This window comes from Artemia sp. Qi Xiang Cuo, chromosome 16, assembly GCF_049724085.1.
Source record: "Artemia sp. Qi Xiang Cuo chromosome 16, ASM4972408v1, whole genome shotgun sequence".
In the NCBI taxonomy this organism is placed as follows: Eukaryota; Metazoa; Arthropoda; class Branchiopoda; order Anostraca; family Artemiidae; genus Artemia; species Artemia sp. Qi Xiang Cuo.
Window position 1 is genome coordinate 58,194,819 of NC_142809.1, and position 13,494 is coordinate 58,208,312.

Here is a 13,494-nt window from a genome sequence, read left to right on the forward strand (position 1 = left end):
TATATAGATTAAGAGTTTTTTTTACAGTTTTCATCAAATAGAACATTATTTGGATAAAAAACAAGGCTCATTCAAGAAAGGTTACAAAAGGTCAAAAGGGAACTAATGTTTCAATCCTATGGAACTAATGTTTTTACTAATTCCCCTGTTTTATGGTAACTAATATTTTGTTCTCCTTGTTTCCTAGATTATAAGGTCCCAATTTGTCCAAGAAATTAGGTATAAAATTTTATCGAAATCAAAAAAATTGTCGTGGACCTTTTTAGCACCATTTTTGAGGCGGGGGAGGAGGGGGGAGAACTTACGTATACAATCTCATTGTTTAGTAATAAATTTAGTTATAAATATATGAGAAGGGTTAAAAACTTCACCTAGCTAAAATCTACCCTAAGCAGTCATCATCAAAACCTTCCTAGGTGCCTGCCACATCTTAAGTTACTGTGATAATTATTTTTGCAGTACTTTTTCCAGGTTTTTTGATTTTCATGTTTTATAAGTTAATTTTTAGGCAAAATAAGGTATTTTGTTATTGTTATTATGCATCTTTCTAAAGTTAATTTCAATTTACTTAAAAGCTTTCAAAGAGTCTTCTTCATTAAATTCAGATAAAAAGCTGCTGGTGATAATATCTGTATACTACATCATCACAATTTCACGAAATTGAAATATAATTTGACCTTTACTGAAAACAAAATGTATTTTATTTCTCGTTTTTAACTTCAGTAAATTACAAATGGGTTTCTGGTCCTTAGAACGTATAAAGGGGGAGGGGGTAGCTCTATTCCTCTTAGATTCTGCTTTTTTAGCTCTACTCTGTTATTTATTTGTAATTTCTGTTTGTCTTGAGTTTCATTTATTTGTTGATGGAACTAAATGGTCATTTCATTATTTAATTTTTTTATTATATTTCTGAAAATTTTTAATGTATATTATTTTTAATGTATCTATGATTTAATGCATATCTTTCTTTTTCTTTTGAAGATTTGTTTTTTTTGTGAAAAAAATTTTTTGTATTAAAGTTTTTTTTTTTCCACAATTGGTAACTAAATATAAAGTTGCAATATAATAAATTATTTTAGGGATGAACATACCCACCTGTAAGTCAAATCCTCTTCTATCACATAGACCTTGTATGTTTGTAAACACTGTGATGACATACAAGCAGTATCATTCTGTTTCCTATTCTACATTGTTTCAAAATATAATGGTTATTATCATGACAATTGTGTCTTAGCTCTTCTAGTTTGGTCAGATGTAAACCTAGCTTAGACACAGGAGATTTGACTTTTTTTTTACTAAATTGTAATCATTTCAGATTCTGAACCAACTGTTGATGAGAAACGATAACAGAAGTAATGGAAAAAAAATAAAGTAAAGTTTTGTATAGAGTGGTGGTCCCATTAATGGGAGGGTCCAGCTGGGATTAGGTTACTATGGCAGCACCAATTGTATTTTGACGTGGTGTTTGAAGCAGCATTCTTTTACTATAGTGTCTGCAAAAGAAGTTTTATGCAATATGTATAAAAAAAAATAATTGAAAAATCAGACTTAAAAACGTTCACTTATATTTTGTGTATATTTCACTTATATTTACTGTGTGTATGTTATATTAAAAAGTTCACTGTTTCCAAATATAATGGTTATTACCATGACAATTGTCTGAGCTCTTCTAGCTGGGTCAGATGTCGACCTAGCTTACACAAAGTACATTGTTGACTTTGTCTTTATTAAATTGTCATCATTTCACATTCTGAACCAACTGTTGATGAGAAACGAGTACAGAAGTAATGGAAAACAAAAATATAGTAACGTTTTGTATAGAGTGCTGGTCCCATTAAGCGGAGGGGACAGATGGGATTAAATTACTATTGCAACAACAAGTGTATTTTGATGTGGTGTTTGAAGCATCACTTTTTTTACTGTAGAGTAATCAAAATAAGTATTATTAACTATTTATAAAAAAAATCATTGAAAAATAATTATGAAACAAGTTCAATTATATTTTAACAAAAAAGGTAATTAATTAAAAAAAAAACAAGCTTAAAAAATCACATTTTTTTTCCATAACTCCAACCAGCCGTTCAAGGAGCTGAGTTGTGGATCTGGAAGTTTCTACAAAAGCAATACCGGCCTCTTTGAGATGATGGTTTGAATCTTTGAGTTGTTCCAAAAATTCCTGTTGAAATGATTTTTTTTTTTTTTCTCCTAGTGTTGGATTTCTTGGTCTGTCTGATGAAGCATGGGAGCCACAAGGACTATGAGAGGAATCAGCCTGGTAAAATAAGATAGTCTTATAATGTTTTAAAATATCTATCAGAAACCCAAATGGGCGCAAGTCGTACTATAGTGTAAACAAAAAAAAATAAAGGAAATATTAGAATAAAAATGTCATAACAGTGAAAAACCTGGAGAACTAATCCACAAAACACAATTTAATTAGAAAAATAACTAAATTTGTAAACTTAACATTTTTTAGGTAAAAAGGTGGTAGTATACACATAATATATTTAACATGATGACTATGCTGCCCAGATTGGCTCAATATAGAAGATACTTCAACCATCATTTAAAATAATTCTTATGCTTTTTTTTTACATTGAATATATTCTTTATAACAATTCATTGGAGATACCAGGATGCCAAACAGAACTGGCATATTCCAGGATTAGGTATATCTTAGGCATAGTTGTCATATTGTTAGTAGCAGCGTAATCTGGTATTTGTTCCAAGATATCAATTGGGCTACTTTTTGGACTTCTGAAACAAGCTTCTATGAGTGCTAGATCAGACAGAACACCAATGTTAGTTATCATTGTAAGAAATAAAAGTAGACTTAATAGGGTTCCTTGTAGCACACCATTTTAAATTGGGAGGTGATCAGGATATACATAAAAGTATTTGATCAACTTGTTTTCTCTTAGAGATGAGAAACAATGATTCTAATTAAAAAGGGGTGAAATTAAAATTCCTTTTGTATCTTTTCTACCAATGCATTTTGGCTTATTACATCAAAAGTTTTTGCAAGTTCAAAACTATAATATTTAGCCAGGTATTGGGTTTTTCAGTCGTAAGACATTTTTTGTTCATAAGGTGAACAAGATAGTGGTTGGTGAATGTTGAGCATAAATTTACAATTGCCATCATCTTTACTTTCAACCATCCAGCTAAAAAAATTTCATATAATTTAGAAAAAAAGGAAAAAGTATAATGGGGGGGGGGGGTATGAAAATAGTGCGTTTAACCTTTATTTTACACAGGAGTGTGAAAACCCTTTAAGTTGAAAAAAATTGGACAGTTACCTGGCCAGAAGCTGAATGTTTGTTGGCTCTCATCTCTAAAAATTTGTCTCCTAATGTGTGATTTTGGTGTAGATGAGTCATGGGAACTGCCTGAAGAGGGGAAGAATTTAGCAGGTGACTGTGGGGGGGGGGGGCTTCTTTTTCCTTTTCATTATGTAAATCACCATCATTGAAGGGAACAAGGGAGAGGGTCCCATTCTCAGTCTCTGTGCAGATAATTAACCATTTATTTTTTACTTGGATCCTATAGGGGCTTTCCTCTTCAACTTTCCTTTTCTGGGATCCTTTGCTAATTCCCCTACTTGTTGATAAACCTCCTTGGACTGTTAACCCTGAACTTGATAATGCTGATACTGGTAAAATTATGGGATTTTTGTCCATAAACTTATGGATTGCATCAAAATATGGCCAATCAATATCCAAAAATATTGCTTCTTCATCAGTCAATTCGTCAATATCATCTTCTGTTCCAATTCCACTACCTTTTACTAGCCTTTTGAGCCAATCTATAATTGACTTATACCTTGCTAGCAAATTCTTCTGTTTTATTTTAGCTACTGTCCATGGCATCTTGACAGTGTCTAGACCTAGCTCATGTATAATTGCAGTGTACCATGTTTGGGCAGAATTTCTTTCTTTGTTAAAATGAGCATTGTACTTTATCCTCAATGAAATAAATTCTTTAGTCTCCTCCTCTGACCCTAAAAAAGATAAAAAATAACTGCTTAAATTCATTTTTTGGTTGTACAACACACAATTTGCTTATAAATATTTTTTGTTGTATTTTACAAAATTAAACCTTCTGATATCAGCTTAGAACATTCTTAAAAGTCAAATTGTTTTGTATTGCTTATCAATAGTTAATCTATAAGACTGTTAAAAACCCCTAGTTTGACTACTGAAAGAACAGAAATGAAGCTCACTTTGTACCCTTTCTTAATTAACTATACAGTTATGAAAGGTCAATAATCCTAAACCCTTTCCAATATAGCAAAAAGTAGCTAAACTAGGATTTTACCATAAAACTTTATTTTGAAAAAAAAAATTGGAAGGAAGACTTTTGTATAGAGGTAAAACCCCTCAAAAATGACATAAGTTTTGCTGTGGTCATTTTGTAGTTTTTCTGGCTCTTTCAAAAATTCTATATTTTACTATTAAGACTTAAAAAAAAAAAAAATAACATCCCTGAATAAGCTGCAAATACCAATTGTTCTCACTGTTTTTTTTTATAAATATGTTTTTAAACTTTTGTTGGTAAAATCCTTGTTTACCTAGGCTACTTTGATATATTGGATACAAAAATGAAACTTTCAGGGATAGGTCTACAGAATAAATTATGTCCTGGGAATGTATTTTGAAGAACAAACTCTATTTTTTATCATTCTAGAGTGCAGTGACCTTTTATGACCTTTAAAAAATATTTTTGTAAGTACAACAAAGGGGTTTTTGAAAAAAAACAGCTTTATTTAGAAAAAAAAACCATAATGCTCAAAATTTTACTCAAATTACAGGACTTTCATTTTTAGAACTGGGACCAGAGAAAAATAAAGTGAAAACTGAACATTATGTAACCTGATCTTTGATCAAAATTTCAATAGGTCAAGTAGGAAACTTTCCAGGTCATAATTCATTAAGAAGACAAATTCATTACTGAAAACTTTTCCTAACCTAACCACTGTCCAAGACAGGAAAAAGTGGCTAAACTAGGATCTTATCCTTTTGGCAACTATGAACTGTTGCCTCTTGATGTCTCATTGAGGGCTCAAAATGGAATTTGTCCCAGAAACAATTATTGAACTGTATAAGAGCATAAGAAAAGGCATTTAATTGATTCATTCACTTTCATCCTAGCTAAACTATGTTGTAAATTACAAATACACAAATGTCTGTAACCTATTTCAGAAGAGGGTGGGCTATTTTACAAGATTGTAATTAAACGACATAAGAGGAAGTGAAGACTTTTAGTTCATTTCTCAAATTTCCTATATTCACTTTGATTTTCTACACTTACAAGCATGGTTCTTTCTGTCCATTTTAATTTGGTAGTTTGTAGATACCTTTAAGTTGCAATTTCATATAATAATTTCTTTTCTTCTGAAAATCCAGCTCAAAAATCCTACATTTTCACTGGATTTTTGGTTAGCTGAAGTCGCTAGATTATCCAGCCAATTATCCTAGTCCGAATGAAAAATCCAACAAAAATCAAGCGATTTATCCAAGATAAAACAACTTTCGGACACAGCCTTAATCTTCTGTTCGGATGGTACAAATTGGCTACAATTTTAGTCGGCAAACTGGTACCGTTTATTTCAAAACTTCTGAACGGTAATGCTATCTACCTTGCTTCTTCATTTGCTAAATTTCAAATAGTAAAAATGGTTAAAAGTTTTTATTGTGATACAAGAGTCCGCTAAGTACTCACTAGGTTAGTATCTTTCAGCTTTCACGTTTGAAAAAAATTCAATTATTCTTAAGGAAATTAGGAAAATTTCTAGGTGATGGATTTTGCATTCTCAGAAAATTCATTTTGATTATTTTAGGAATGTACCAAGAAACTTGTCCTAAATTAATACCAAGGAAGGTTTTTTGAAGCTTCTTTCCCTATTTCTTCCCAATTTTCCAGGTTCTAAAGATTGTTTATCAGTGCTTTTCTTAACTTTGATATCATTCTTTGATGCCCTTGGTGCTGCTCTAGGCTAGACCAAGGACTCCTCAAAAGGCAGCATCTGAGTAAAAATAAAGTAGCCTAGTAGGAGTAGGGTGAGACCCCCAGTTCTTGCAGAGTGCCTATTATTGGATAGATATCCTGATTAAAAAGTATATTTTCTATACATAGACAAAAGGCTCCTAATCTTGGATGGTAAATTTACAGTTTAAAATATAGTTTAGAGCTAGGATGAAAGTGATAGGCTACATCACTTCATGCCTTTTCTTATGCTCTTTGATAGTTCAATAATCCTTTCTTAGGCAAATTCTAGCATGAGCAAGGGGTCTAATTTACTATGGGGCAGGGGCAACTGCCCCTCCCACAACTCAGTTCCCCCCCCCCCCCCCGGGGTGGATCCAGGGGGGAGGGGGCACGCAACCCCCAAATGGAGACTAAAGTAGTGTAGTTTACTTGATTAATGCAAGTTTGTATTAATTAAAATTGCTCCTAATGTAAGTTTATTGGGTCAACCCATTTTGCCCCCCTTCCCACTAAATAGTCATGGATGATGCCCCTGCCCCCTGCCTCCCTAGCTACAATTTATCTCTTCCAAAATATTGTCCTAAGTAGGATAAACCTGCATAATTCAAGCATCAAGCCTAGTACATAGGCTTATTTACCTTTATAGTACTTTTGAAGTACTAAATAGTACCTTTATGGTACCAAACAACCTATTTTTTAGTTTTTACTGTCATTTTAACCAGGGGCATAATTTGATATGGGCAGGGGGGGGGGGAACTGCCCCTCCCAGATGTGGTTTAGCAACACACACACCCCAGTGTGCCCCTCAGATGAAATTTAATGTCTTCCAAAATCATGTCAAAACTAAGATAAACCTGCATAATTCAAGCATCAACAGAAACAGATCAGTTGTTTTTAATACAAATTTACCTTTATAGAACTATAAAGTACTTTTATAGTACTAAATAATACTTTTAGTGTACCTAATGGCTTTTTTTTAGTTTTTACTGTCATTTTCACTTGATTTTGGAGAATTGGCTCCAACTTTACCATCCCTCCAACAGGATTTTGATATTGGGCACCCTTGGCCTAGAGTTTGGCCCTTTGACCTTTTCAATCACATTATCATACCCTAGAGCAGGGTATAGCATAAATTTGGTATTAACATACTCTATATATACAAAAGAGTAGTGATAAGGACAAGCATTCCATTACAATATTTGGTGCCAGCAAGGCTTCCCCTCCAGTGAGTGGTGTAGCACCATTTTTGCACCAATATCTGATGGCAGTTGTGGCTTACCACTACAGAACAAGAATGAAGTCATAATTGAAACTATGCCAGGAAGGGATGTTTTCAACCTTCCACCTCTTCTCCTTCTCAATTTCAAAGACTTAAATAAGTGTATAGAAGATATATTTGTAGAGATAACTTAGATAATTGCATTAACCTTTAATTCCTTACTTTTGGTTTGAGCCAGCTCTTCCTTCACTTCTGTAGTTTTGAAAACACAATTTCAATTATTGGAGTAGGACTTTTAGCCATATTGGTTTTGTTTTTAAATTTAAGATTTTGTCATGGATTGACTATTAATTATGCATATAGTCTAATCCCTTTCAACTGAAGTCTTTTGTCTATGTTTTATTGCATCATCAAATGTTGAGATGACTGAATTTGAACTATAATGAACTTTGGTGTGATTCATTTTGTTATTTACACTTTGTCTGTATAAAAATAAAAAAGGGAATTTTCTTATTTGGATTGTTTATTGGAATAGGGAGAAATTAGTCAGCAACAGATGTGCTGTACAAAATTTAAAACTTTACATATGTCATAAACCAGAATCTAGAACAGATATGAGCCTCAAAACACTTTGCTTAGGCCTTGTTTATGCTTTAGATCTATTTTTTAAATTTTCACTTTCATAACACACAGTTTGTCAAATTTTAATAAATGTCAATGCCCTTTAGAGGGCAAGGAGTAAAGGTACATAGATCCATTCCTGAGAGTTGAATTCACCTAACTCTACTTCTTACCAAGATAGCCAAAAGTCTCTTATCTTGAATTTTTACCTAAAATTAATTACCATAAAACTCTAGTTAATTGCTTCTTTGCTGCTTTAGATCCTTATTGGTCTATGAGCCATTTGAGAATTTGAATTTTGAAAAATAAGTATACAACCTGAATTAAGGGCTAGGAAGGTTATTGGATAATATTCAAAATGCAATGGACGTTTCACTATCTTGGAAAATAATTGAGTTAGACAAATAAAACTTTCAACAATGGATCCATAGCCTAAGCTAAGGCCCAAGATTATGTTTTAAGGTTTAATCTATGCTTCTTTCCCATTGTAAGGCTTAGAACATGGTATAGAAGACAGGCCTGCCTGTATTAACTTTGGGGAAAAGCTTTGTTCCTTAATTTTGGTTGGAGTCTGCTCATATTTAAGTCTGAATTTTAAAACAAAATTCTAATTATTTGAATAGGATGTCAAGCCTTATTGGATTTTCTTTCAAACATAACACACATTTTAATAAAATCTTTAAAGCCTAATAGATCAAAATTTAGGAAAGGTATAAGGCTTTAAACACTATTTGAGCCCTGTTTGGGCTGTAGATCTGTCTAAAAGTTTTGCAATTGTAACATGCTACTGAGTTTGTTGATGAGATGGAACTAAGAGAAAATGTTTCAAATGTGATTTGAAATATTAACAAGATTTGGATAAGAATGTTGGAGACAAGTTGGAATTGTGCCAATGATGTTGCCATAGAACTCGTAAGACTTGTCTGACATCCGACATTAAACCTGAACTCTCATCTAATAGCATGGGAAGAGTATAAGACTGCATTGTAGAACTTCTTAGAAAATAAGAATTGATGTGCCAACAACTGATAAAACTTCTAAATGATTAAAGACTAATCATGAAGATTCTATCAGTTTTGGAAATCTGCAACTCCTCTTCAGAAGCATTAAACAAAACTGTAAAAACTAAAAAATATATTAAGTCCATGAAAATTTCATTATGAAATGAAAAATTAGAAAACATATCAAGTCCATAAAAATGACTCAAGAAGTTCTTTCTTGAGTCAATCCACATCTGGGGTATTTGCTATTGATGAGTGCAGACTATTCCACTTGTTGATAACTTGCTTCAATTAAACCCATCTTCTGCTGTCCTTGGACATCTATCATGCAGTTTAAACTCATAACCATGCAGACTTGATGTACTGGACTGTAGAATATTGGTGTCTGCAATGATATCATAAAAGGCTCATTTGCAGATCTTGTAATTTTTGATCATATCACCACAACAAAAATGGTGAGCCAATATTTGTATTTGGAGCTCCTGGAGTCATTCTTTATAAGGAAGGTGGGATGAAGTTGGGTAGAATTTTGTCATTCTATGTTGTATGTATTCAACCTTGTCAATATTCTTATTGTAAAAAGAAGTGCATAAAGAATGCATTTTCATCTTGACCTCAGTTCATGAAAAGAATCAGTTCCGAAAACACATTCAGTTAAAAAGGGCTAGACTAAAATAATTAAGACTGAGATTAATTACAAAGAAATGTCTTTTCACACTCTACCTACTCCAAGCAAAAGATCTATAAAATTACAAAAACCTTTGTTTAAAGTTTTAATACTAAGATGGATTTAAAGCATAGAAGGTGTATTTTTCAAGAGTAGGTGCTTTCATTTTTCAGGATAGTCAGGATATTTAAATCATAATTTTTTTTTCCGTTAAGTGTAAGATGTTGTGCATTATTCAGAATCTATTTTAATTCTTCCAAAATTGTGTTTCCAAGTTCAGTCAGTTTTTTGAATTGTTTGTTTTGTTTTTCAGTTCATTAGAATTTTTAATTGGGGAGTAAGCATATAAAGTCGCCATGGAGACTTTAGAAGCTGAACAAATTTTTCTTGTCATTGGACGTCATGTAAACCCCTCTCATTTACGGAACGCTGATTGGCTCATGGCTCATATAAACACACCATTGAGATACAAAAGATTTGAAAGAATGGTATGTGAATTTACTTGAGTTGGCCAATTTTTATGCTGCTAACGGTTTTTCATGTAGCCTATGTAGTGTAATATGGAAATTTTATTAAAAATTGTATATACTTGTCTATAAATGACTTAAATCAAGGATTTTAACTACTACTACTGCTACTGATTATTTTAATTAAAACTGCACAAAAATTCTGAGTAAAAAAAAAAAAAAAACTATATTAATAATTTCCTTCCCATAATTCTACAGCCTGATACTTATATAAAACCAGGTTTTGTTGGCAACTTCTGACTTTAATCGTTCAAAAAGCTCAGATGTTTTGTTTACTGGAGCTCAGGTAGTTATGGGTGCAAACTTTGGCTAAATATTGTGCTCTTACAGATATTTACGTCGAACATTTCGTGGCAATAGTTTTGATACTGGTTGGAAGAGTTTTACCAAATAGTTTCTTTAGGTCACTTAAAAAAAGGTGATCATACATAAGGCTTGGAAAGAGAATGTTCATATAAACCTCCTAAATTCATCCAGTTCTTGTGAATCAATCCATAGGGCTTTACTCATCATGGTAACCTCTATGAATAGCTGCCTTGAAGATGCCTGCTTTGAACATGGTCAATTGAATAACTAAACCACTATGATAGCTGCTTTGAAGATGCCTGAAGTTGGATGTCTGCTGCTTGTTCTTAAATTTTTTAATTTTGTGAGCTCATCCAGTTGTTACAATTGTTATTGGAGATTCTGGCACTTTCAATAAATAAAAAGGATACCCCTTGCTTAGTGCCAAAATCTAATCAAAAAATAAGGTTACAGTCACACCATACCTTAAGGAAAACCAAATAACCCTACCTTTTCTTCTTTACCAGTCGTTGTATTTGCCATTGCTGCCATATGATGCACCAAATACCAGCACCAGAAATAACTCCAAAAATTTCCAGATTTTAAATTACTGCCTCATACATCCTGTTACCATAGAGTCAGTAAATATCAAACAGCTCGTGGTAACAAACTGTAAGTAAGGAGCAACCCAGCTCAATAGTAACCGAAACTCTAACAAACGAAACTTTGTTACCAATAGATACATCAAAAGAATCAAATTTTAATGCTTATTTCAAATATATCAGTTTCATCACGTTTAATTTTACCAATCAAAAGTTACGCGCCTGAGAAAATTTGCCTGATTTTCGAAAAAAGGGGGAAACACCCCCTTTGAGTCATAAAACCTTAATGAACATCACACCATCAGATTCAGCATATCAGAGAACCCTACAGTAGAGGTTTCAAGATCATATCTGCAAAAATGTGGAATTTTGTATTTTTTGCCAGAAGAAAGATCACAGATGCGTGTCTATTTGTTTTTTTTTCCACTGGTGGTCGTATCGACCCAGTGGTCCTAGAATATCGTGGAAGGGATCATTCGAATGGAAATTAAAAGTTCTAGTGCCCTTTTCAAGTGACCAAAAAACATGGAGGCCATTTTATTCAGCATAGTCGAAAATGTAATAAATATGTCTTTTAGGATGACTTAATCCCCCAAAAGTCCCCAGGGGGAGGGCTGAAAGTTATGAACTTTACCCAGTGTTTACATATAGTATTGGTTATTGGAAAGTATACAGACGTTTTCAGGGAGGATTTTTTCTGGTAGTGGGGGGGGGGGGAGGATCTTTCCATGGAGCAAGTTTTCATAAGGGAAAGGACATTGATATGAAGGGGACGCCGGATTTCCCAGCATTATTTAAAAAACGATCAGAAATTAAATATAAAAAAACAAGTTTTTCGACTGAAAGTAAGGAGCAACATCAAAAACTTAAAACGAACAGAAATTATTATGTATATCATTGGGTTTGCCCCCTAGTCAATACCTCGCTCTTTAAGCCAAAGATTTTTTAGTACTTTCATAAGAGCTATTGATTCTAATTAACAGCCTTTGTGATTAAGGGGTAATTTGTAAAGAATTGGAACAAAATTTGAACTTCAGCGTAAAGAGCAAGGTATTGACTAGGGCTGAACCCCCTAATATAGGTATGAAAAATATATGAATATAGAAGTTCGTTACGTAAGTTAATTCGCAAGTTACGTATTTTATTACTAATAAAAACGTTCGTAAATGAAATTAAAGAACTTTCGAGAAAGCCATTTAACCAAATAAAAGTAAAATTAATATGCAAATTTTGTTTTAACTATTCATGTACGGTGAGCCAAAATCAAAACCTGTATTAATTCAAAAACGTTCAAAAATAAATAAAAAAAAAAACAAGTTTATTTTAACTGAAAGTAAGATGCAACATTAAAACTTAAAACGAACAGACATTGTTCGGTATATGAAAGGGGCTGTCCCCTCCTCAACGCCTTGCTCTTTACGCTAAAGTTACACTAATCAACATAAGAGTCAATGAACATAATACGCCAATTCTTTTTATATATCTATTGATATCAAAATTCCGTTTTATAGAGTTTCGGTTACTATTGAGACGCATCGCTCCTTACTTACAGTTTGTTACCACGAACTGTTTGATGATAAATTGCTTTTATAAAACAACGGGTTTTGATAATAGATACATACCATCTTACTGGAAAATATCCGTCTTTCTTATATCTCTATGACTCTTTAGTGTTGTGTTCTGTTTTGTCCTTCTTAATTACGACAGAAACCCTAGTAGTTATTCACCACTTGCTCAGTGCCAGAATCAAATTGAAAAACTAGTTATATAGCCTATATAGTTCTTGGCTATTAACATTGTTGGTCTTTCAGGAAGACATAAAAGAAGAAATACAGCTTGTTTCTGCTATCCCAGTTTCTCCCCCAGAAGAGTGGGACTATGACACTGCGCATGAATATGAATATCTGATAAATGAGAACACATTTATTCAAATTTTTGCTCAAGCATATTCAGTCGCTTTCTGTTTGGATATTTCGCCATCAATGTCCGCTGTTGTCAAACCACTGGTAGGTTACTTTTCTTTGGTGCTGATGCATTTTTCTTGGCTTTTGTACTTTTTTTTTTTTACCAGAGCTTATGAATTTGTCCAAAGATATAGGATGGGTTAAGTATAGGATATAATAAAGCTGTAGGTATTTATGTAGAAAATAATGAGAGTATTTTCAATAATTTGGAAGTAAAGGACAATTTATTTTCCGAGGATAAGTTAGATATGATACTAAAAGCGTTGAAAAATAATAAGCCATCAGGTGCTGATACGTAAATAAATTTTTGAAATATGGTGATTACAAAGTTAGATATAAGATAATTATTATTATATTAGTACGATCAGTACGATTGGAAAATGGGAAGTAACAAGTTGAAAAGATTAGTTCGGAAGCATAGGAAGAAAAGTCTTCAAACTATGATTGGGATATTGAAGGCCATGGTAATGACAGTGATCAAGTGTGGCTCTAAAATGTAGGTACTTGAAAGGTTGAGGAAGATGTTTTGTAGTTTTATAGAGGAATTGTTTAAGGATGGTTTTGGGTGCACGTTTGTTGACCACATATTAAACAACTACCTCTCCAAAAATATGGTTTAA

The 13,494-nt window shown here is 32.8% G+C and overlaps 1 protein-coding gene across 3 annotated transcripts in view; it reads left to right on the forward strand.

Moving 5' to 3' along the window:
* Positions 1-5,669: 5,669 nt before the first annotated feature.
* Positions 5,670-13,494, forward strand: part of LOC148943128 (KICSTOR complex protein SZT2-like) — a 495,507-nt gene continuing 487,682 nt past the window's right edge. For 2 of the 3 annotated variants that reach the window (XM_089102275.1, XM_089102276.1), the window contains exons 1-3: positions 5,670-5,724; positions 9,810-9,984; positions 12,722-12,916. In XM_089102275.1, coding sequence (XP_088958401.1) covers positions 9,853-9,984; positions 12,722-12,916 — 327 coding nt within the window. In that variant the 5' untranslated portion in view covers positions 5,670-5,724; positions 9,810-9,852. The remainder of the gene's footprint in view (positions 5,725-9,809; positions 9,985-12,721; positions 12,917-13,494) is intronic. The other variant, XM_089102278.1, reaches the window with a different exon arrangement.